The sequence below is a fragment of the Scyliorhinus canicula genome, unplaced genomic scaffold, assembly GCF_902713615.1.
Source record: "Scyliorhinus canicula unplaced genomic scaffold, sScyCan1.1, whole genome shotgun sequence".
Taxonomy (NCBI): Eukaryota; Metazoa; Chordata; class Chondrichthyes; order Carcharhiniformes; family Scyliorhinidae; genus Scyliorhinus; species Scyliorhinus canicula.
This window is the reverse complement of record NW_024055437.1, coordinates 151,420-176,808: the sequence shown is the minus strand read 5'-3', so window position 1 is coordinate 176,808 and position 25,389 is coordinate 151,420. Positions and strand designations below refer to the sequence as shown.

The 25,389-nt window shown below is 48.0% G+C and overlaps 1 protein-coding gene across 3 annotated transcripts; it reads right to left on the bottom strand.

The window, feature by feature from the left end:
- Positions 1–1,238: 1,238 nt before the first annotated feature.
- LOC119959407 (zinc finger protein 436-like) lies at positions 1,239–22,160 on the bottom strand. 3 transcript variants are annotated; one of them, XR_005459196.1, is made up of 2 exons: positions 2,704–3,314; positions 1,239–1,298 (listed from the first exon to the last, which is right to left on the bottom strand). XR_005459196.1 is itself a non-coding variant. In XM_038787692.1 (2 exons), exon 1 carries the CDS (start codon positions 22,116–22,118, stop codon positions 21,423–21,425), a length of 696 nt encoding a protein of 231 aa, XP_038643620.1. In that variant the 5' UTR covers positions 22,119–22,160; the 3' UTR covers positions 1,245–1,298; positions 21,110–21,422. The 3 variants fall into 3 exon arrangements, 1 of the variants encoding a protein (XP_038643620.1); XR_005459197.1 differs by lacking the exon at positions 2,704–3,314 and adding an exon at positions 1,589–1,914 and having other exon boundaries at positions 1,240–1,298; XM_038787692.1 differs by lacking the exon at positions 2,704–3,314 and adding an exon at positions 21,110–22,160 and having other exon boundaries at positions 1,245–1,298.
- Between the last annotated feature and the right edge of the window lie 3,229 nt (positions 22,161–25,389).

Sequence of the window (25,389 nt, the reverse complement as noted above, 5' to 3'; positions counted from 1 at the left end):
CAGCGCATTTAAAAGGTCTCTGATCAGTATGAACAAGTTGGTGTCTCAGGAGGATTGATGACTGAGTAAATCCCTTCCCACACAGGGAGCAGGTGAATGGCCTTTCCCCAGTGTGAGTGCGTTGGTGTATCAGTAAATACGTTTTCCTTTGAAAGCTCTTCTCACAGTCAGCACATTGAAACGGTCTCTGATCAGTATGAACAAGTTGGTGGCTCAGGAGGAGTGATGACAGAGTGAATCCCTTCCCACACACGGAGCAGGTGAATGGCCTCTCCCCAGAGTGAGTGCGTTGATGTATCAGTAAATCCTTTCTGCTTTTAAATCTCTTTTCACAGTCAGCACATTGAAACGGTCTCTGATCAGAGTGAACAAGTTGGTGGCTCAGGAGGAATGATGACCGAGTGAATCCCTTCCCACACACGGAGCAGGTGAATGGCCTCTCCCCAGTGTGAGTACGTTGATGGATCAGTAAATCCTTTCTGCTTTTAAAGTTCTTTACACAGTCAGCACATTTAAAAGGTCTCTCATCATTATGAACAAGTTGGTGTCTCAGGAGCTGGGATGACTGAGTGAATCCCTTCACACACACCGAGCAGGTGAATGGCCTCTCCCCAGTGTGAGTGCGTTGATGTGTCAGTAAATCCTTTCTGCTTTTAAAGGTCTTCTCACAGTCAGCACATTTAAATGGTCTCTGATCAGAGTGAACAAGTTGGTGGTTCAGGAGGTGTGATGACCGAGTGAATCCCTTCCCACACACCGAGCAGGTGAATGGCCTTTCCCCAGTGTGAATACGTTGATGAGTTACCAATTGAGACGGGTAATTGAATCCCATCCCACAGTCGCCACATTTCCACAGTTTCTCCATGGTTAGCAAAAGGTTATCAGGTGTAGGTGGGATGCAGATTTGAGGTCACTATCAGATCAGTCGTGATGTTATTAAATGGTAGAACAGGCTCACGGGGCTGAATGTCCAATTGCTGCTTCTTGATTCCTTTGGTACGAATGTCCTTATATCTCTCCAACTTGGATCATCAGTTGAAGCCTGAGTACGGTGTCTCCCTGATGTAAATGCTGCAATTTAATTTCATGCTGTGTGATTGGTTAAAGCTCAATTCCAGCTAACTGTGGAAAATTACTTAGATGTCTGTGTCTCGGTGCTTTTCCAATCACAGTGATGTTTGAGTTTTTTTCCGAAAGACAAAACAGACAAACATTTCTCCTTCCATGTTGAAAGGCCGGTCCTGATGAATCAAGTGACTCTGTCAGATCTCGACATGATGTTTGCATCTGCAAATATTCTGTAAAAGATTACATTGAAATACTGTGAATATATAAGACACAAACAGGCCATTCTGTCACAGATTCTGCTGCTGTCAATACTCGGCACACATCTCCGACTGTCACACCTGTCAAATCTCAGCCTTTCAGCTGATTTTCGATTCCATTTTCTCTCATGTGCTTGTCCCGTTTACTTTTGAAAACATCTCAGCACTTTCCTCAACTCCTTTCCATGGTAATCAGTTGCACATTCTGAATCTGACATAAATAATTTTGTCTGTATGGTCCCCTTGGATTTATTCATACCTACCTTGTATTTATGACTTGTTTATTGGTGGTCACTCTCTCACATCGCCCCTCTCCAAACTACTGATAATTTTAAAGATTATAGCAGGTCACTGTTTAATTTGTTGTTGTCGATAGAAAAAAGGCCCCACTCCATTTAATCTTTCCTCAGAGCTGTAATCTTTCATTTACAAAGTCATCACTGTCAATGCAGGATAGAATTCGCAAAGAGACAAACCTTTCTGTTGGGTTCAGTTTTTGTGTGCAAGTTCTACGATTCTAACCCCCTGTAAAAGGACTTTACGAAAGCCATCACTGTCAGTCCAGGATATAAATTCTGAACAGGCAATTCTAGTTTCTCTGGAACATTTTTTCCTCTCTTGTTCCCCCAAAGCTGTAAATCCCCGTCCCACAAACTCTCCCTCCTTCCTGGGCTGAAATCCAAACCCATCTCACCATCTGCACCATTTCTTTCGTCCACTCCCAGTTTTCTCGCTCCCTCTCCTCTGCCTGGGTTCAGTTCTCCAGCTCCTGTCTGCAGACTGACAATAAAATCAATGGGTCTTATTGGGGGTTTGGGGCCTCCAGCGGGTGTTTGTGAATCCTCCCCGCCCACCTGCCAGGGTTTCCTTCCTTGCCAGAATCAGAGTCCTCATTGATTTGAGTGCAAAGTGTGAGCTCTTATTTATTATCCCCCCTCCCCCACCCTCTGATGTGAACCACCCTCCAGTGTGTGAAGCAGGATGGTGCCCGTTAACCTGGGCCTGTTCCCGGGAGGGAGGGAGAAGCTCCGCAGCTGCAAACCAGGGAGCTGACAATGATGGTGAAGGGATTGCTCCAGCTCCCGGGGACTGATTGACTGCGGGTTCGGACCAATAGGAAGAGGGGGTGCGGCTGGAAGACCGAACAGGAGCAGCTGATCCTCCAGCCAATCAGAGTGAATGGGAGGCGGGGCAAAGCCGGGGCTTTCGCTCCCTGCGCATGCGCCCGGCCTCCCGGGCCTGTCTCGGGGAAAAGCCCGGGCAGCGTTCGCTGGTTCAGCTGCCGTATCCGAGCTTCGTATTCACGGCTTGGGCTGCACGGAGTGTTTATGAAGCCTCCCGACCCATCCGCCGGCTCCATCCCTCCCTCATGACTCACCAAACCGAATTTGACGAACTTGAAGATTTCCACTCAATCGCCTGAATCCTGTGCTGTCATCTGTACTGCGCATCCTCCAGCTCCCGTGGGCGACAGGGCACAGCCCCGCCCCTCGTTCACTCCGATTGGTTGGATGACCTGCTGCAACCAGTCGGTCCTCCAGGCTCACTCCTCTCTTTCTATTGGTTCAGAGCTGCCGTCAATCACTCCCTGTGCATTGTGAGCTGGAGCATGCGCAGTGCCGACGCTGGACTCGGCCGGGAGGTTTCACTGAAACCCGGAGGAGGGTCCAAACCCCAAGAAGAAGTTTCCGGGCCCGGGTTTGCATCGAGCGGGGGGACAGCTGCGGCCTGCTCCCGGTGACAGGCCTGAGTTAACGGCCGCCGTCTTTATAGAGGCTGCAAACCATCAGAGATAGTTTATTGTGTAACCAGACGTCGGCGCAACATCGAGGGTCGAAGTGCCTGTACTGCACTGTAATATTCTATGGGTTGTAAAACAGGAGGTCAGGGTTATCGTCAACGACAATTTCTATTTACATAACACATTCAACATCAGAAATCATCCCAGTCAACTTCACAGGAACATTATAAAATGTTCAGGGCAGCACTGTAGCACAAGTGGTTAGCACTGTAGCTTCACAGCACCAGGGTCCCAAGTTCAATATCCCGCTGAGTCACTGTCCTCTATGAGGAGTCTACACGTTCTCCCCGTGTCTGTGTGGGTTTCCACCGGATACTCCGGTTTCCTCCCACAGTCCAAAGACGTGCAGGTTGGATGAATTTGCCATGCTAAATTGCCCTTAGTGTCCAAAACGTTTAGCAGGGGTTATTTGGTTACGTGGATAGGGTAGAAGTGAGGGCTTAAGTGGGTCGGTGCAGACTCGATGGGCCAAATGGCCTCCTTCTGCACTGTATGTTCTATGTTCTAAAACATAGGGGGCTGGTTTAGCACAGGGCTAAGTAGCTGACTTTTAAAGCAGACCAAGGCAGGCCGGTAGCATGGGTTCAATTCCCATTCCAGCCTCCCGAACAGGTGCCAGAATGTGGCGACTAGGGGCTTTTCACATTAAATTCATTTGAAGCCTACTTGTGACAATAAGCGATTTTCACTTCATTTCATTTAAAATAAAGGGAGACTCCCAGACACATAAGGAGCTATTAGGACAGGTGACTAAAGAGGAGAATTTTAAAGAGAGTCTCAAAGGAGGTAAGTGAGGTGGAGACGGGGAGGTTTAGGGAGGGAATTCAGTGTTGGGGCGGAGAGAACTTAAACTAATGGCAGAGTAATTATAATCGGGAGTGTACAAGAGTCCAGGATCAGAGATAGGGGAGAGGAGGCCATGGAGGGATTTGAAAACAAGGGTGAGAATTGACTGTGAGCGAATGCAAATCAGGGAGCACAGGGGTGATAAGGGAAAGGAACTTTCTGTGAATTAAGACGTGGGTAGCAGACATTTGGATGGCTTTGAGTTTACTGTGGTATAATGTGGGAGAGCAGCCTGGTGTGTAATGGAATAGTTGAATCAGGAGGTGACAATGGCATGACCGAGGGTTTCAGCACCAGATGCACAGACACAGGAGAGAGGCCGGATAATGTAACGTAAGTGGAAACAGGAGGTCTTAGTGTTAACACAGATATGAAGTCAGAAGCTCATATTGGGATCAAATATGAAACCAAGGTTACAAAGAGACTGGTTAAGTCTCAGACTATTGCCAGGGAGAGGGATGGAGTTGGTATGTCAGGAATGAAGGTTAGAGTAGGGACCGAACACACTGGATTCAGTCTGCTCCATAATTGATTTAAGCCCTCACTTCCACCCTCTCCGCGTAACCAAATAACCCCTGCTAAACGTTTTGGACACTAAGTCAGCAGGAAGAGAAGCAGAAACCAGAATAGGCCCTGACACAGATATTCGGTGTAACTTAGTTCGAGAGGGAGAGGAAGAATGAAGGAAACCCTGGAAGATTTGGAGAAACTACCTTCGCGATTGCTCATCAAATCTCCACACAGTTCTGGACACAAGGTTCACATCTGTTATTGATTTAGATTAATATCTATTACAACTCATGAATTAAGTGACTTATAAAACGTATTCTCACCTCTAATTATATAAATTTGGTAAAAGGAGACAGAAATAATGATCTAATACTTTATTTGGATTTCAGCCCCAGGGAGGAGGGAGAGTGTGTGGGACGGGGATTCATAGCTTTGGGGAAAGAAGAGAGACTAAAATATTCTGCAGAAACTGGAATTATCTGTTCTGAATTTCTATCCTGTACTGATAGTGTGGCCTTTGTAAACTCCTTTTCCAGGGCATTAGGAGAGCATTTTCAGACAGGAAACACAAACCAACATCAAGATCCGACCATGTCACTCAGTTGGTCAGGACCTGAATATCCTCAGAGTATGAATGTGGAATGAAAACTGTTTGTTCTGATTGTGGGAAAACATTTCAAACATCAGTGTGACTGGAAAAGCACCGAGACCCACACAACACACACCCGAGTGAGAGAGTTCCAGTGAACTGACTGTGGAAACATCAGTGTGACTGGAAAAGCACTGAGACCCACACAACACACACCTGAGTGAGAGTGTTCCAGTGAACTGACTGTGGAAAGAGCTTCAACGGGTTACAGCCTGAAAAAACATCACACCATTCACTGCGGGGAGAAGCTACACATGTGTTCTGGTTGAGGACGAAGCTGCACTTGATTGTCTAAAGAAAGGCACAAAGACACTGACTCCATGAAGATACTGTGGAAACGGGGAGATTGTGGAAGTTGTATCTTCAGCAGTTTAGTGAGAATCGGGTCAAAGGAGCAAAGGGTAAGTCTCACAGACAAGATGAGCTCTGAGAGTGCATGATGGGAGATAACAGAAAAAGAGGGGAAAGTTGTGAGTTCAGAACTTGGTTGAGTGGAGGAGCAGCAGAATCAGCTGATCGGATTGTTTCAATGGGTGGGATTTTCCAGCCCTTCCTGCTGGCTGGATCTTCCAGTCCTGCCAGAGGCCACCCCCTCACGGCAGTTCCCACACGGTGGGACGGGTGAACCACACAAAATACCGTAGACTTTGACAGGACTGGAATATCCTGCCGGCAGCCAATGGCGAGTTTCCTCCCCCACCGGAAAGCAAGTCGTGGGAGAACCGGAAAACCCCGCCTAATCTGAGTGACAAAGAAGCTCCGTGAGCTCCTCACATTTGTTGGCGGTGAGGATGGAGGAGACAGGGGAGAGGGAGAACTTAGGTTAGAGATATTAAAAAGACTCAACACCCTGTATTTAACACAAGGCTGATTTTATTAGCATTGCACGCAGAATATTAACCCCTATAACTGGGCTGGTGTTTATTAACATCAGCAGGAACAGACACCAATGACTCATCTTCAATCCTTCACATGATTCAAAAATAAAAAAATTTAGAGTAGCCAATTCTTTTTTTCCAAATTAAGGGGCAATTTAGCATGGCCAATCCACCCACCCTGCACATCCTTTGGGTTGTGGGGGTGAGGCCCACGCAGACACGGGAAAAATGTACAAACTCCACACGGACAGTGACCTGGGGCCGGGATCGAACCTGGGTCCTCACTGCCTTGAGGCAGCAGTGCTAACCTCTGTGCACTGTGCCGCCCTCGTCCCTCATGTGATTAACAGCAAAATCCAATCACTGTAATTACTTGTGACCTCGCTGGTATCTCAGCAGATTGGATGATTGAGTGAATCCCTGCCCACACTTGGAGCAGGTGAATGGTCTCTCTCCGGTGTGTGAATGCGGCGATGTGCCAGCAGGTTGGATGAATGATTGAATTGCTTCCAACATTCAGAGCAGGTGAGCGGCCTGTCCCCAGTGTGAATTCTCTGGTGTTCGGTGAGTTGAGCTAATTTCCTGAACCCAGTCCCACAGTGGGAGCACCTGAACGGTCTCTCATCAGTGTGAACATTTTGATGGGTCATCAGTTCTCCAGAGCTTTTAAAGCACTTCCTGCAGTCCAGGCATTTAAATGGTCTCTCATCAGAGTGAACCCGTTGATGGGATGTCAGTTCCGCAGAACTTTTAAAGCACTTCTCACAGTTCAGGCATTTAAAAGGTCTCTCCTAAGTGTGAACTCGCTGGTGTTTCAGCAGGTGGGATGACTGAGTGAATCCTTTCCCACACACCAAGCAGGTAAATGATTTCTCCCCAGTGTGAACTCGCTGATGAGCCATCAAGTGGGATGACCGAGTGAATCTCTTCCCACATACAGAGCAAGTGAACGGCCTCTCCCCAGTGTGACCACTTCGGGGTCCTAACAGATTGGATAACAGAGTGAATCTTCTCCCACACTCAGTAAAAGAGAGCGGCCTCTTCCCCTTGTGAACTCTCTGATGTCTCAGCAGGCTGGATGACTGAGTAAACCCCTTCCCACACTGAGGGCAGGTGAACGGTCTCTCCCCAGTGTGACTGCGTAGATGGATCTCCAGGTCAGATGGGGAACTAAATGTCCGAAATGGCCTCTCTCTGTGATGCAATCATTCTATCATTGCACTGGAGGAAAGGGTCCGATCTCCACCACCAACACCTAACCCCAGACAGACCGTTTCTTAATTGGCCCATCTCTGTTTCTCGATTTAGTTTTGTATGAAACTCGTGAAAAAATTCTGCAGTTGCTGGAAATTTACCCGAGGAAGGAGCGGTGCTCCGAAAGCTTGTGATCCAAAACAAACCTGTTGAACATTAACTTAGTGTTGTTAGACTTCCTACTGTGCCAAAAATGTGAAATAAGAGAAAATGCTGAAGGAACACCGCAGGTTGGCAGTATCCTTGGAGAGAGAAACAGAGTTAATGTTTAAGGGTGTGCAGAATTAAGTAAATGGAATAGAAATGGTACTGAATTTGTTGGTCAATATAAGCTCAGAATTGGAAGGGAAATGATATCTAGCTGCAAAAAATGTAATTCCTGACCATGGGAACGTCAAACTGGTAAATCAGCAGCACATCGCCAAGGGATGGGCAGCAGTGGAAACCACATTTAGAAACAGTTGGCAGGAAAAACAGTTAAATACCAAACATTGTTGGAATAAATCCACTGTTCGAGACAGAGGAAGTTAGACAATGGCAGAGTGGTGAATGGGAATCAAATTATCAAATAGGGAGCAGTCTTAATGAGCCTAATGTCCTAATTATCATACAATTTACAGTGCAGGAGGCCATTCGGCTCATCGAGTCTGCACCGGCTCTTGGAAAGAGCACCCTACCCAAGGTCCACACCTCCACCCTATCCCCATAATCCAGTAACCCAACCCAACGGGCAATTTTGGAGACTAAGGACAATTTATCATGGCCAATCCACCTAACCTGCACATCTTTGGACTGTGGGAGGAAACCGGAGCACCCGGAGGAAACCCACGCACACACAGGGAGGACGTGCAGACTCCGCACAGACAGTGACCCAATCCGGAATCGAACCTGGGACCCTGGAGCTGTGAAGCAATTGTGCTATCCACAATGCTACCATGCTGCCCAATTGTAATTCTAATCTTACGTTTTTTGTTCACCGGACTGCCGTGCATTCGCCCCACCACACATTGTCCATCCCTAACTCAGGTCTGTTTGGTCGGAGTTGCTGTGTCCAGATTGAGATGAAAATCAACGACTCCGCGATTTTCTCTCCTGGTCACTGGGACCCTGAAGCCCCGCCCCCTCTATCGATAGAAACAAGACAGTGCCGCATGCGCACTGCTCCTGCTGAAACATTATGGTTTTTAAAACTGGGCCTATTCTCAGGTAAAAAGCCTTCGAGCTACAAACCCCGGACTTGGGGTTGGGGCCTACCCCGGGTGTTTATGAAGCCTCCACTCCCTCCCCACCCTCACCTCCCGGCTCCATTCCTCCCTCCGCTCCGCTCCGCTCCGCCCCGCCCGCTCTCTCCCATGAACAAAAACCTCTCCCGCACTCACCCGCCTCTGGGCAAGGTGACACTGCGCATGATCCGGAGAGCTCAGCACTGAGCCTGCGTACTGACCTCCCGCAGAGTGAATAGGGCACATTCACACCTCCAGGGGATGCTGGGTAACAACAGCACCATTGAACCATCCAAACAGAAGCGAAAATGATTTCTTGTGCAACTGAAATTAATTAATAAATTCAACAGACAAACTATTGTGAATATCTGCGCAAATTAAGGGGTCATTCCTGGTGTGATCGAGTAGATGATTGATGTAGTATCCTCAATGTTACAGGCAGTGGAGATGGGCACTTCCTGGCTCAACACCTTCAGAGAAAACCAGCCCCCCCCCCCCCCCCCCCCCCCCCGATTAGACACTGTTCAATGGGAGATAAATAATGTTACAAATATTTCTAAAAGTGGCTGACCGGTCGATTGGAAAGACTCAATCACTGTGGTGCAACTGGTCATCTATTCAGAGAAAGGTGGTTACTCCGATACCATCCGGACAAAGTTCTCGCTAATTTTGTCCCTAGTCTGTATCCATTGTCACAGTCCCAGGTTATCAATGGGTACTTAAACTAAAACGTTGAAAACCAATGACATCCGGTGAGTTCCCACACCTGTGATACTGATTGAATATTCCCTTAAAATATAACATCAAATTGGCAGACCATGTATCTAAATCCAACTCACTAGAAGGCTATGAAGTTATTGGATTCCAATAAACTCATCAATGATTCGCTCATTCACAGCTCCACAGTGAGTAGGACCCAGATAAGCAGAAACAGAATAGAAATTGGACACATTGTAGTGAGATAGTTCACACAGTTGTGAAATGTTGAATGGCTGTGAATCTGGTCTGACATTCTGTGATGCCGATGTTAGATCGGTTTCTCTGCCACGTGACTGTGTTTTCCAGCTGAATTGGGCTTCCACAAAGATGTGAAGCACAAAGAGACTGCAAAGTTTGACACTGTGGTCAAGTTAGCAACATTGGGCAGATATTTTTCCCCCATTGACAACCCGGAGCGGTGTGATGATGAATGCTGGTGGGGAAAACAAACATGTATTCATCCCTCAATAGTCTGGAGCCAAGAAGAGATGACACGGAGGTGAAAATTAGCTTCGATTTCCTGTGCACAAATGCCGCTGGATTTTTACGGCAGAATTCTATTCGGTTTTGGATTGCAATTAAAGTACCCTTTGATTCACTTCGATCCCAGAAAGTGGCTTATTGGTTTAGGGATATGATTCCCGCTTCGGGTTTTTCCGTGTTGAAGTTTGCGAGAGGCCCGGGTTGAAATCCCGCAAGAGCCCTTTCGTGTTATTTTTCTCTTGCCCAAGGCACAGAGGGCGGGAATAGTTCACAGAAACAGAGAGAATAGGAGCGAAAGGAGGCAATTTCGCCTATCGAGCATGTTCCACTATTCATTATGATCCTGGTTGATCATCCAATCAAGAGCCTGACCTCGGCTTCCCCTCGTACCCTTTTACCCATCACCCTCGGTGCTGTATTTGACTGCTTCTTGAAAACATAAAAGGTTTTGGCCTGAACGACTTTCTGTGGAGGCTAATTCCTCAGGCCAGCCCCTCTAGCACAATGGTTAGCACTGTGGCGTCACATTTCCAGGGTCCCTGGCTCGAATCCTGGTTTGGGTCACTATTTGTGCGCAGTCTGCATGTTCTCCCTGTGTGCATGGGTTTTCTCTGGGTCCTCTGGTTTCCTCTCACAGTCCAAAGATGTGCGGGTTAGGTGGATTGGCCATGCTAAATTGCCTGTAGTGTCCTAAAAAGTAAGGTTCAGGGAGGGGGGGACGGAGGGGAGGGGAGGGAGGGGAGGGGAGGGAGGGAGGGGGAGGGAGGGAGGGGGAGGGAGGGAGGGAGGGGGAGGGAGGGAGGGGGAGGGAGGGAGGGAGGGAGGGGGAGGGGGGGGAGGGAGGGAGGGGGGGGGGCGAGGAGGGGGGGGGAGGGGGGGGGGCGAGGAGGGGGGGGGAGGGGGGGGGGCGAGGAGGGGGGAGGAGGGGGGAGGAGGGGGGGAGGGGGGAGGAGGGGGGGGGAGGGGAGGAGGGGGGGGGAGGGGGAGGAGGGGGGGGGGGGGGGAGGGGGGGGAGGGGGGGGGGGGGGGAGGGGGGGGAGGGGGGGAGGGGGGGGGGAGGGGGGGGGGGAGGGGGGGAGGGGGGGGAGGGGGGGGGGGAGGGGGGGAGGGGGGGGGGAGGGGGGGAGGGGGGGGGGAGGGGGGGGGGAGGGGGGGAGGGGGGGGGGGGGGGGGGAGGGGGGGGAGGGGGGGGAGGGGGGGGGAGGGGGGGAGGGGGGGGAGGGGGAGGAGGGGGAGGAGGGAGGGAAGGGGGAGGAGGGAGGGAAGGGGAGGAGGGAGGGAGGGAGGGGGGGGAGGGGGGGAGGGAGGGGGGGAGGGAGGGAGGGAGGGGGGGAGGGAGGGGGGAGGGAGGGAGGGAGGGGGGAGGGAGGGGGGAGGGAGGGAGGGGGGAGGGAGGGAGGGGGGGGAGGGAGGGAGGGGGGGGAGGGAGGGGGGGGAGGGAGGGAGGGAGGGGGGAGGGAGGGAGGGAGGGGGGAGGGAGGGAGGGGGGGAGGGAGGGAGGGGGGGAGGGAGGGAGGGGGGGAGGGAGGGAGGGGGGGAGGGAGGGAGGGGGGGAGGGGGGAGGGAGGGGGAGGGGGGGGAGGGAGGGGGAGGGGGGGGAGGGAGGGGGGGGGGGGAGGGAGGGGGGGAGGGAGGGGGGGAGGGAGGGGGGGGGGAGGGGGGGGAGGGGGGGGGGGGGGGGAGGGGGGGAGGGAGGGGGGGGGGAGGCAGGGAGGGGGGGAGGGAGGGAGGGAGGGGGGGGAGGGAGGGAGGGGGAGGGGGAGGGAGGGAGGGGGAGGGAGGGAGGGGGAGGGAGGGAGGGGGGGGAGGGGGGGAGGGGGTTGTTGGGTTACGAGTCGAGAAAGACGTGTTGTTAGGTGAATTGGACATTATGAATTCTCCCTCTGTGTACGCGAACAGACGCTCGAATGTGGTGACGAAGGGATTTTCACAGTAACTTCATGGCAGTGTTAATGAAAGACTTCTTGTGACAACAGGGCAGCACGGTAGCATGGTGGTTAGCATAAATGCTTCACAGCTCCAGGGTCCCAGGTTCAGTTCTCGGCTGGGTCACTGTCTGTGCGGAGTCTGCACGTCCTCCCCCTGTGTGCGTGGGTTTCCTCCGGGTGCTCTGGTTTCCTCCCACAGTCCAAAGATGTGCGGGTTAGGTGGATTGGCCATGCTAAATTGCCTGTAGTGTCCTAAAAAGTAAGGTTAAGGGGGGGGGGGGGTTGTTGGGTTACGGGTATAGGGTGGTATGTGGGTTTGAATAGGGTGATCATTGCTCGGCACAACATCGAGGGTCTTAGAATAAAAGGGAGTCACTTTAGAACAGAGATGAGGAGAAATTTCTTCAGCCAGAGAGTGGTAGGTCTGTGGAATTCATCGCCACAGAGGGCGGTGGAGGCCGGGACATTGAGTGTCTTTAAGACAGAAATTGATAAATTCTTGATTTCTCGAGGAATTAAGGGCTATGGGGAGAGAGCGGGTAAATGGAGTTGAAATCAACCATGATTGAATGGTGGAGTGGACTCGATGGGCCGAATGGCCTTACTTCCACTCCTATGTCTTATGGTCTTATAGGTGTACTCCACAGTGAAAACTGATGCAAAGTAACTATTCAGTTCTTCTGTTATTTATTTTGTTTGTTATTATTACTTCTGTTACATTTTCCAGTGGTCCAATGTCTATTTTTGCCACATTCTTATCTTTTAAATATTGAAAGGTATGTATATACCATTTATATATATAAAAAAAAATTCTCTTCCTATCTTCTTTTATATTACTAGGTAGCTTGCACTCATATTTCATCTTCTCGCCCCTTATTGCTTTTTTAGTTGTCCTCTGCTGACTTTACACATCACCAAATCCAGAATTGCTTGTTCCCTAGTACGCTCAAACCACGTTCAAACGTTTTGGTCCTGTCCAAAGCTGGAGGATTACTGGAAAGAGGTTTTGAGGGTAATCTCTAGTGGCGCACATGAAACTGGACCCAGGTCCAGTTGAATTTCGATTTTGGACTGACAGTGATGGCTTTTGTTACTTTCATTTTCAGGGTATTAGAAAAGGATTTGCAGACAGAAAACATAAACAAAACCTGACATCAAACGCTGACAGCATCACTCGATTCATCAGGTCCTGGATATTATTGCACATTCAGCGTAAGCATTGAACTCCAAGTCATTTCCACTCACTGCAAAATTTCTTTCTTATATCACCCTGTAGCTCTTGCTCCAAATCTTAAATCTGTGTCCTGAAATCCTTCCAATCGGCTGGTAGAAGCAACATTTCTTTAGCTACTTTACTGAGACCAATCAGAAACTTGAACACCTCTATCATTCTCCTTTGCTCCAAGAAGAACAACCACAGTTTCTCCAACATAACATTGCTACTCAAATCCCTCATTCCTGGAACTATTCTGGTAAGTCTCCCCTGCACTCTCTCAAGGACCATCACATCCTCCATAATGTGTGGTGACCACTGGTTTGCACAGATCCAGATGCTCTGTCTTCCTGTCTGTGATGTCATCAGGCACCTCCAATTGCATGGTGACATCATCCCCGTTCTCCTCAACTGGGAGCTTTTTCCTCCGACTACAGAGCTTCTGATATCTTTCCAGCTGCAGGCGACAGTGGGAGATTTTAATATGGAAAACAGTGAAACTGTTTCACAGCTAAGTATGTCTGAGCATTTATCAATACCTTTGAGCTTTTAGTGCTCTGCTCTGTTACCTGTGAGGGGTTCCATGTCTCTGGGGCTGGTGTGACCCTTGGAAAACAATGCAAAATGTCTGTGGGAAGAAGGACAACCACCTGTCGACATATAAAATCCCTTCTCTCTTTCTCTCGCTCTCTCCCCCTCCCCCACCCCCCTCTGGAAAACCAAGATTGACATCAAAATCTGGCAGGCACTCAGTTAATCAGGACCTGAATGTAAGTATTTATGTTTGAACTGCGGTTGAAGAATTAAACACCTGTGTAGCTGGAAATAGTAAAGAGGAAGATTTGCAAACAGGGATGCGAATGTTCCATTCAGATGTTGCTTAGCTGAGTCCCAATGTAGGTCAGTGAGCATAGGGGTGATGAGTGAGTGAGTGGGACTCCAGTTTGGCAGCTTCCCTTCCCTGAAGGACATCTGTGAACCAGTTGAGTTTTTACAACAATCCAGCAGTTTTCATGGTCGATTTTTCCCAGTGCCGGCCCCACAAATGACCAGATTCATTCAGCTCAATTTCACAACCTGCCTTTGTGTTTTTGTCGTTCTCTCTCACTCCTTATTTTCTGTTTTCAATCAATTTCACAGGAGGTTCAAAGGATTTGCATTTGGGAAACTCAAACCAACATCACATCAAGATCGCACGGAGCCTCACAATTTACCATCGCCCGTATATCATCGGAACATCATCAAAGTTTAAAAATGAAAGGAAAAAGTATCGTTCACAGTGGGGATAAACCGTACACATGTTCTGAGTGTGGACGAGGATTCAGCAGATCATCTGACCTGTCAAAACACAAGTGTAGTCAGACTGGGGAGAAATCGTGGAAATGTGAGGACTGTGGGAAGGGATTCACTTACCCATCTCGCCTGAAACTTCATCGGCGCCATCACACAGGAGAGAGGCCGTTCACCTGCACTGTGTGTGCAAAGGGATTTGCTGATTCATCCAACTTATGGCAACACCAGCGGGTTCACAATGGGGAGAGACCGTTCACCTGCTCCAAGTGTGGGAAGGGATTCACCACTTCATCCCACCTGCTGACACACCAACGGGTTCACACTGGGAAGAAACCGTTCACCTGCTCTCAGTGTGGGAAGGGATTCACACAGTCATCCACCCTGAAGACACACCAGCGACTTCACACTGGGGAGAGACCATTCACCTGCACTGTGTGTAAAAAGGGATTTGCTGATTCATCCAACTTACGGCAACACCAGCGGGTTCACAATGGGGAGAGACCGTCCGCCTGCACTGGGTCTAAATAGGGATTTGCTGATTCATTCACACTCCGGAAACAACAGCGGAGTCACACCAGGGCGAGACCATTTACCTGCTCCGAGTATGGGAAGGAATTCACTCAGTCATTAAACCTACAGAAACACCAGCGGATTCACACTGAGGAGAGACCATTCACCTGCTCTGTGTGTAAAATGGGATTTGCTAATTCATAAACTCAGAAACACTAGCGTGTTCAATCGGGGGGAAAAACGTGGAAATGTCGGGACTGTGGGCAAAGGTACAGTTGGAAATTCATCAGCGCATTCAGACTGGGGAGTGACCATTTTTATGTTCTGTGTGTGGGAAGGGATTGACTAGTTACCCACCCGGCTGACACACTGGTGAGTTCACTCTGGGGATTCCGTCAATAATCGAACCTGCGGAAACACCAGCCAGTTCACAAATAACAATGATTGGATTTTGTTGGGAATGACATTCATGTCTAAACCATATTCATTGGAGTCTGTTTTGCTGATGTTGATAAACTTCAGCTAAGTTATATATTCTGGATAAAAATCAAACCTCTGTTTTGTGTTAAATGTAGTCTGTTGAGTTTTTTAATTATGTGGAGATGCCGGCGTTGGACTGGGGTGAGCACAGTAAGAAGTCTTACAACACCAGGTTAAAGTCCAACAGGTTTGATTCAAACACGAGCTTTCGGAGCACAGCTCCTTCCTCAGGTGAATGAGGAATTCACCTCATTCCATTCACCTGAGGAAGGAGCTGCGCTCCGAAAGCTCGTGTTTGAATCAAACCTGTTGGGCTTTAACCTGGTGTTGTAAGAGTTTTTTTATATCTTTGACACGCGAGTTTCTTTGAAGACCTCCCTCAAGCTGTCTGCCGTCTCCACCTCTCGGCACTGATTAAAGATACTTGTTAAAATCTCCCTCTCCATTCAAGATTGTATCCATTTAAGGGCAGCACGGTGGCACAACGGTTAGCACTCTGCCTCAGAGCGCCAAGGTCCCAGGTTCGATCCTGGCTCTGGGTCTCTGTCCGTGTGGAGTCTGTACACTCTCTCTGTCTTTGCATTGGCTTCGCCCCCACACCCCAAAGATGTGCAGGGTCGGTGGATTTGCCACGTTGAATTGCTCCTTATTTGGAAAAAAATTAATTGGATACACTAAATTTATATATATATATAAAAGATTTTGTCCATTTACCCTAATAACAGCCGACGTGACTCAATGTCATTTTCCTCTTTCTGATACTTCGGAAGCACCGAGGGATGTTTTATTACATTAAGACCATAAAAGAAGGAGCAGAATAAGGCCATTCAGCCTATCCAGTCTCCTCTGCTATTCAATCATGGCTGATCTTTTTCTCATCCCCAGTCTCCTGCCTTTTCCCCATAACCCCTGATCCCCTTATTAATCAGGAACCTATCTATCTCTGTCTTAAAGTCACTCAGTGACTTGGCCTCCACAGCCTTCTGCGGCAAAGAGTTCCACAGATTCACCCCCCTCTGGCTGAAGAAATTCCTCCTCATCTCTTTTAAAGGATCGTCCCTTCAGTCTGAGGCAGTCATCTCTGGATCTAGTTTCTCCTACTAGTGGAAACACCCTCTCCACGTACACTCTTTCTCGGCTGCTCAGTATTCTGTAAGACTCATCCTTCTAAACTCCATCGAGTACAGACCCGAATCCTCAACTGCTCCTTATGTGACAAGTTCTTCATTCCAGGGATCATTCCTGTGAACCTCCTCTGGACCCATTCGAAGGCCAGCACTTCCTTCTTTAGATATGGGGCCCGAACTGCTCACAATATTATAAATGGGGTCTGACCAGAGCCATATACAGCCTCAACATTACATCCCTGCTCTTGTATTCGAGCTCTCTCGACATGCGTGCTAACATTGCATTTGCCTTCCTCACTGCCAAGTGAACCTGCATGTTAACCGAGAGAATTCTGAACTAGACCTTCAAACTCCCTTTGCGCTTCCGATTTCGAAGCCTTTGTAGAAAATAATTTATGCCCCTATTCTTCCTTCCAAAGTGCACAATCTCACACTTTTACACTTCTGCAGCCTCCCTGCTTCCTCAACACTACCTAGCCCTCTGATTGGCTAATGAGGAGAATGGGGATGAGAAACATATTAGCCACGATTCAATGGCAGAGCAGACCCGATGGGTTAAATGGCCTAATTCTGCTCCTATATCTTATGGTCTGGATGGTGTATCGCCACCAATGTTATCTTCCGAAAATGCATCTTTGCTTATTTTCAGCTTCTGAATCCAGGAGTTGGTTTAGCACAGGGCTAAAGAGCTGGCTTTTAAAGCCGACCAAGGCAGGCCAGCATCACGGTTCAATTCCCATACAAGCCTCTCCGAACAGGCGCCGGAATGTGGCGACCAAGGGCTTTTCACAATATCTTCATTTGAAGCCTACATGTGACAATAAGCGATTTTCATTTCATTTTTATTTCATTTCAGACTCCTCAACCTGCCTGTACTGCACCACTGAACCCACAATCTGTGACTGAGCGCTGAGGGTTCTCTTTGTCCTTTTATACAATTCTACTCAGTTTCAGTCTTAGATTCCTTGGTAGCTGAGAGTCAGTTTCTTTTCTCTGTTTTCCTTTTCAATGAGTGTCTGTCTCTAAAAATACAAGATTCCAAAACACACCTCTTGGCTTGAACCATCACATCAGCACTTGGAGTGAATGACTGGGCTGAGGTCTATCTTGGATAAAAATACAAGGATCACTTGTCATCACAGAATCCTAAAAGTTTCCAGCACAGAGGAGGCCATTCAGCCCACCATGTTTGTACTGGCTGAGAATGAGCTATTCCCTAGTCCCTGTAATATGGTGACCAGAACTATACTTCATACTCTAGCTGTGCTAAACTGGTGTTTTTTAGGTCCAGAATAACCACCCTCCCGCCTCTCATTGACTTCAGTGTGATGGAAATCGACAGTTGGAACCTGCCAACATTTGACAGATATTTACAAATTATTTGCGGGTTTCTTACAATCGGGATTTTTCTCTGTTCAATTCCCTCAATGTGTTCGATAACAGACTGACTTTCGCCTGTGAATATCCAGCTGGATAATTGGGCCCTGATGAACACATCCTTCTTCATCTTGTTGACTCTAAATATTGAATCCTGTGGTTTCAGATACCAGATAATATAGAGCTTGGGGCGAAAGGGATCAAAGGATATGAGGGAAAAGCAGAGGCGAAAGAGGCCAGTGTTCTGGCCTTTGCGTCCCTAGTAGCCCGGCGGAGGATCTTGCTCCAATGGAAGGATGCGAGGCCCCCAAGCGTGGAGGCCTGGATCAATGATATGGCGGGGTTCATTAAATTGGAGAAGGTGAAATTTGCCCTGAGGGGATCAGTACAAGGGTTCTTTAGGCGGTGGCAGCCTTTCCTAGACTTCCCGGCGGAACGGTAGGTAAATAGGCCGGCAGCAGCAGCAGCAGCAACCCAGGGGCGGGGGGAGGGGGGGGGGGTGGTTTGGATCGGTGGGAGGGAGAACTGTGTACATGGGTTTGGGGGATGTGGCGGGTGTTGTCTCTTTCCCTTTTGTTGTTTGGGTGTTCTTTTGTGTTTTTTTTCCTTTTGTTTGTAGTTGTTTTTGAAGTTAGGTGGGTGTTGTTCTTGGGGTGTTACCGTGGTTGTTTTGTTAATAGAGTTGAGATGTTTATATTTTGTAAAAATTTCAATAAAAATTATTTTTTTTTTAAAAAGAGGGAAAAGCAGGAATCGGTTACTGAATTGGGAGATCAGCCATGATCATCATGAATGAGACGCAGGCTCGAAGGGCGAAATGACCACTCCTTCAATTTTCTATATTTCTATCATCAAGCTCCCAACAACAGATTGTCTTTTGCTGACTTCATTAACAGCTCTGCAATAATACAGACAGAGTACAGTGATCCCATCCGGAGAACAGGGATAATGTTGGGGTCAACTCCTCATTGTTCGAGTATGTCCAAGCTGACATTAATTACATTGGTTTCTGTGGATCCTATTGTGACTGAGGGTCTGATGTGGGACGACATGGACGTCCACATAACTGGCAGTTTATGTTGTTGTTGGTGCTCAGGGGAAACCTTTGTAGCTGTTCCACTTCTGGTCTTTGTCTGGGAATGTCAGATGTTATGAGTTTGTTGTTGATGGTCCTTGAAACAAACTGAACCAAATTCAATCTTGCTTCCACATGGACTGGTCGATTGCAGTCTTTTCCCAGAGAGGTGGTCTGCAGTGCAGACGTTTGTAAGGATCCTATTTTGGATATCCTTGTATCATTTGTACTGACCACTGTGATGTTGTTTGTCCTGAGACAATCCCCATTGAAGGTCTGCTTGGGGATTTTATAGTCATCCATGTGGGAGACATGACCTGGCTGCCAAGTTCAATGTTCTGGAGGATGGTCTCCATGCTGTTGAGCCCAGCACAATGGGTAACCTGGTTGTTTTGAGATTTTTCTCCTGCTATTGAATTTTTATGATGGTCCTCAGGAGTCTTTGCTGGAAGAGTTCCAGAGCTGTAGCTCCCGCATCCCCAGGATTCTGCTCCACACAGCAGGGTGGGAAGGACAGTGGCCTGGGAGATTTTGATTATAGTCCTCAGTTTAACGTCATGCTGCTTCCCGACTCAAACAGAAATAACGCAGTGGATTCAGAGCTCGATTCCACAGGATATACAGCACAGCAACAGACCATTCAGCCCATCCAGTCCCTGCTGGAGTTTCTGCTCCACTCGAGCTGCTCCCATCTTTCCACATCTAAATCTCTCATTGTAATCCTCTATTCCCTTCTCCCTCTTGTGTTTGTCTAGTTTCCCCTTCAATACATCTGTACTATTCACTTCACCCACTCTCTGTGCCAGTGAGCTGATTCTCACCATTAGTAGAATGAATCCTGAGAGATAGGATTAACTGTCACATAGAAAGGCATCGACTGGTCAGGGATAGGCAGCATGGATTTGTTAAAGGAAGTTCTTGCCTCACAAATTTGATCAAATTCTTTGAGGAAGTGACAATAAATGTTGCTAAAGATCGTGCAGTGAGATGTTGTGCACATAGATTTTAGCAAGGCGTTTGACAAAGTCGCATGTGGCAAAAGCTGAAAGCCCGTGGGACACAGGGCAATGTGGCAAACTGGATAAAACGTTGGCTCAGTAACCGGGGACAAAGGGTAATGTTCATTGGCTGCCCTTGCAATTGGAAAAGTTGTTTCAAGCGGTGTGCCACAGGGCTCGGTGTTGGGACCATTACTATGTGGGCTATATAGTAACAATTTGGACCAAGGGAGCATGATTAGGAAATTTGCAGATGACACAAAGATTGGCCGAATTCTGGACATTGTAGAGGATAGCTATCATCTCCAAAACAATAGAGATGGATTTGTGGACTGGGCAATCCAGGGGCAATAGGTAATTTAACACAGAAACGTGTGAGGTCATGCATTTAGGGAGATCAACCAGTTCTGGGAGTGCACAAAAAAATTGGACAGATCAAGATCAAAACTGGGCATTCATGAGGTGCTGTGAGCCATCAGCAGCACAATATTTAAACACAATCTGTAACCTCACAGGCTGGCATGTCCCTCACTCTACCATTACCATCAAGCCAAGGGACCAACCCTGATTCACCATGCAGTGGAGGAGAACATGTCAGGAGCAGCACCAGGTTTCCCTGAAACAGATTCCAATCTGGTGACCCTATAACAGGAGACGATAAACGTATTAAACAGCAGAAGCAGCTCTCGGCAGGACTAAGCGATCTCACTCATAGCGTTTCAGATCAAAGCTGCAGTCCTGCAACATCCACATGGTGGTGAATAATTAAACAAATCACAGGAGGAGGAGGCTCTACAAACATCACCATCTTCGGTGATTGAGGAGACAAGCACATCAGTACAAATTGAAACAAACTGAACTAATTTCAGTGCTGCCTCCATATGGGCTGGTCGACTGCAGTCTTTTCCCAGAGATATATGATTCTAGGTGGTTCGCAGTGCTTCTGCACTGTTTGGAATGATCCTTTTTTCGGATGTCCTTGTATCATTTGTAATGACCACTTTCATGTGACTCTTCCCAGTGCGAGTTTGTTCATGTTCAATTAGATTCTGTGATCATTTAAACAGCTTCCCAGAGTGAGAACAACTGAACTGTCCCTCAGTGCGAACAACTGAACTGTCCCTCAGTGCGAACAACCTGCTGCTTGACCAGGTCTCCAGTACAAATGACTGGGTTTTGTGTTAAGTGATCCTGGGTTTGCTACCAATACCTCCCCTGGATGCCAAAGCTAAGACAGACACACTGGAAGCGATAGGGAGCTGGGACATGGCTTTGAGAGTAACTGAAGGTGTAAGAACTGAAATAGTCTGGAGTTAGAAAGGAGGAAAGGCCACAAAAATGCAACATTCAGTAACAGGACATCAATTAATCGCCTCTTACCCCAGTGAAATGAAGGTTTCGATAGTGTGTCTGAAATAATATTAGTTCACTTGACATATATTCAGAGGATTAAACTCCAGCCCAGTTACAGAGATTATTAACACCAGCAAAAACAAACTCCAACAGTCAGAATGACCATGGTTCAGTCCTGGATGTGATTAACAGCAGCAACAACAGCAGAATCCAAACCCTGCAGACATTTATCAACCTGTTGCTGTGTCAGATGAGTTGTCCACGTAAATCCCTTCTCACACTCAGAGAAGGTGAACGGTCTTTCCCCGGTGTGAGTGTGCTGGTGTGTCAGCAGGTGGGATTAGCGAGTGAATCCCTTCCCACAGTCAGAGCAGGTGAACGGTCTCTCCTCAGTGTGAACCCGCTGGTGTCTCAGCAAAACACTTGTGGTTTTAAAACTCTTCTCACATTCAGAACATTTGAAAGGTTTCTTATCCGAGTGAACAAGTTGGTGTGATCTGAGGTTGTTTAAATAAATGAATCCCTTTCCACATAAGGAGCAGGTGAATGACCTCTCCCCAGTGTGAACTCGCTGGTGTTTCTGGAGGCCAGATAACTGAGTAAATCCCTTCCCACACACTGTACATCTGAAGGGCCTCTCCTCATTGTGAACTCGCAGGTGTATCAGCAGATCACTTGTGGTTTTATAACTCTTCTCACATTCAGTACATTTGAAAGGTCTGTTATCTGTGTGAACCAGTCTGTGAGTAGCGAGGTGGGATGATCGTGTGAATCCTTTCCCACACACAGAGCAGGTGAATGGTCTCTCCCCAGTGTGAGTGCGCTCGTGTTCAATGAGATTCTGTGATCGTTTGAATAGCTTCCCACAGTGAGAGCAGCTGAACTGTCTCTCAGTGCGAACAACCTGGTGCTTGACCAGGTCCTCTGAGCTTTTAGAGTTGTTATCACAGTCTGACTGGTTAAACAGCCCCTCATCAATGTGAACTTGCTGGTGGGTCCGCAGGTGGGATGACTGAATGAATCCCTTTCCACACATGGAGCAGGTGAACGGCCTCTCTCCAGTGTGACTGCGTCGATGCATTTCCAGCAGAGATGGGTAATTGAATCCCTTCCCACAATCCTCACATTTCCACGGTTTCTCCGTGGTGTCGGTGTGTCTGTCCAGTTTGGATGGTCAGTGGAAGCCTCGTCCACACACAGAACACGACAGTGAAAGGGGTGATGTTTTTTCAGGCTGTGTAACTGGTTAAATCTCTTTCCACAGTCAGTTCACTGGATCACTCTCACTCGGTTGTGTGTGTGTCTCGGTGCTTTTCCAGTCACACTGATGTTTGAAATCTTTTCCCACGGACAGAACAGACAAACATTTCTCCTTCCACATTCAAAGACCGATGGTATTCAGGTGCTCATGAATTGAGTGACTCTGTCCGATCTCGATATGATGTTTGGTTTGAGTTTCCCATCTGCAAATCATCGTCCTCTTGTACCTTGTAAAAGACATTGACAGTGTCAGTATTACCATTAGTGCAGGATAGAAATTTAGAACCGCCAATTCCAGTTTCTATGATTTATTTCCTCTCTTGTTTCCCCAAACTTGTGGTCCAATCAAACGTCCTTCTCAACTAAACCAGAATGTTGTTTCCAGTGTCTATGAGACATCCTGTACCCTGAGGTGTCCACCGGTGTGGAAGGTCTCACGAGTTCCGGTAGACACCGTACGCCCCCTCTCCAGGACCACCCAGGGATTGACAAGACCACAGAAGAGGGACTGACAGCCAGAGTTAACCCCCCGCCGCTCTGTAAATTGCTGCTTTAATCAGGCCCAAGAGCAGGTCCAGGAGCAGATCCTCTGACTTATTCACTCCCCTCCACACTGGGCAGGCAGTGATTAGGAGTGTGGGGTTGAAGTATAAACCAAGTGGAGAAGCAGTTCCTTCAGATAACTATCCAGGGGCTATCTAGCTGGTTTAACTCAGTGAGCTAGATAGCTGGTTTGTGATGCAGAATAAGGCCAATAGCGTGGGTTCAATTCCTGTACCAGCTTACACAAATAGACGCCGGATTGTGGCGACTAGGGGCTTTTCACAGAAACTTCATACTTGTGACAATAAAAGGTTATTATTAGGGGCTGTAACCTATGATTGAAAATAAATATGAGACCCAAATTGGGAAGCATTGCTGTCTCACGGTGCCAAAGACCCGACCCCGGGTCACTGTCCGTGCGGCGTTTACACATACTCCCCGTATCTGTGTATGTCTCCCCCCCCCACAACCCAAAAGAAAGGGGAGCTGAATTGGCCACGGTATATTGCCCCATAATTGGAATAAAAGAACTGGATGCTTTAAATTCATTAAAAAAAATTAAAATTATATGACCCAACATCATGCCCAACCTGAAAGTGGGGAATATGTTTTAAAACGTGCTGTCCTGGATGGTGTCTGCCCCGGACACTAGGACCCGGTGAGAACAGAAACCTGAAGCTCCGCCTACTCTCTATGACGTCTAAAGGCCACAGCGCATGCGCTCCGCGCTGAACCAGAATGGCGACCGTTATCCATAAGCTGTGTCTGGGGAAAAAAAACCCAGAAACGGAAACGCGGGACTTGCAGAGTCACATTCGGGGTTTGAGGCCCTCACCAGGTATTTAGAAACCCTCCCTATCCAGATCCGTCCCCATCGATCCCTCAGAGTTTCCTCATCCTTCCCGCTGCAGAGACGACAAAAGAGCAACTCTGCCCATCGCCATTACTTACACTGCGCATGCTCCCATACTGGGCGATACTGCGCCTGCGCAGTACATTACTCTGGTGTGAATAGGGGATATTCACTACCGCGGGGAATGCTGGGTAAAACAATTGCCATCGAAAATACTAAAACCAAAGTAAAAGTGCTGGAAAATGTCAGCAGGTCTGGCAGCATATGGAGAGGAAAGAGCTAACGTTTTCATTTTTTCATTTCACGTTTGGAGTCCAGATGACCCTTTGTCAAAGCTGTAAATACTAATCGAAAATACTAATTAGTTGTGATCTTTTTTGCTGTGATATGGATATTGGGGGAAAATGGGAAATTTATAAAATTAGGAATCAAGTAATACATAAACCCATGTGTACAGACCCTCCATTATCCATCAGAAAGATGGAGTGATGATGTGGAGATGTGGGACTGGGGTGAGCACAGTAAGAAGTCTGACAACACCAGGTTAAAGTCCAACAGGTTTCAAACACTAGCTTTTGGAGCACTGCTCCTTCCTCAGGTGATTATACAGGGGCTATATAACTGGTTCAGCTCAGTGTGCTAAATAGCTGGTTTGTGGTGCACAATAAGGCCAACAGTCCAACGATGTGCAAAAAAGGTGGACTGGCTGTTCAAAACTGCCCCTTTGTGTCCAGGGATGTTCAAGTTATTTGGGGTTATGGGGATAGGGCAGGGAAGTGAGCCTAGGTAGTGTGCTCTTGCAGAGGGCAGGTGCAGACTTGATGGGTCGAGTAGCCTCCTTCTGCACTGTAGGAATTCTTGGTTCTATTGCACCTAGTAACTGTCAGGATTGTATTTGCGTGGATATTCCAGGTCAGTTTTAAAAATTAATTCATGGGAGGGTGTGGCTGGTTTCATCAGCATTTATTGCCAATCCCTGGTTGCCCTTGAGAAGTTGCTGGTGAGTTGCCTTCTTGAACTGCTGCAGCCAATGTGGTGTAGGAGAGGGCAGCACGGTTGTGCAGTGGGTTAGCCCTGTTACCTCACGACGCCGAGGTCCCAGGTTCGATCCCGGCTTTGGGTCACTGACTGTGTGGAGTTTACACATTCTTCCCGTGTTTGCGTGGGTTTCGCCCCCACAACCCAAAGATGTGCAGGCTAGGTGGATTGGCCACGCTAAATTACCCCTTAATTGGAAAAACTGAATTGGGTACTCTAATTTTTTTTTTTTTAATTAAAAATGTGGTGTAGGAGCACTCACGGTGCTGTTAGGGAGAATTCCAGGAATTTCCTGGAGGAATGGCAATATATCTCCTTGTCAGGGTGGTGAGTGGCTTGGAGGGAAATTTCCAGGTGGTGTTTTTTCCCAAGTGTCTGCTGCCCTTATCCTCGGTGGCAGCGGTTGTGGATTTTATTTTATTGCAGGTTTAATATAGATTTTAAATATAAAATCTTTGGAAGGACATTAGTGAACATTTGGAACAATTCCAGCAACTTTCTTACCACTTCACCTTAGTTCCAACCCCACAATTTACCAGATGTGTTCAGCTGAATTTCACAACTTGCCTTTGTGTTTTCGTGGCTTGTCTCTCATGTTTCCCTCTTTCTGTTT

What these genes read in the sequence shown, in the direction of transcription:
- LOC119959407 (XM_038787692.1), bottom strand. Translation starts at nt 22,118, where the DNA reads ATGTGTGGAAAGGGATTCATTCAGTCATCCCACCTGCGGACCCACCAG.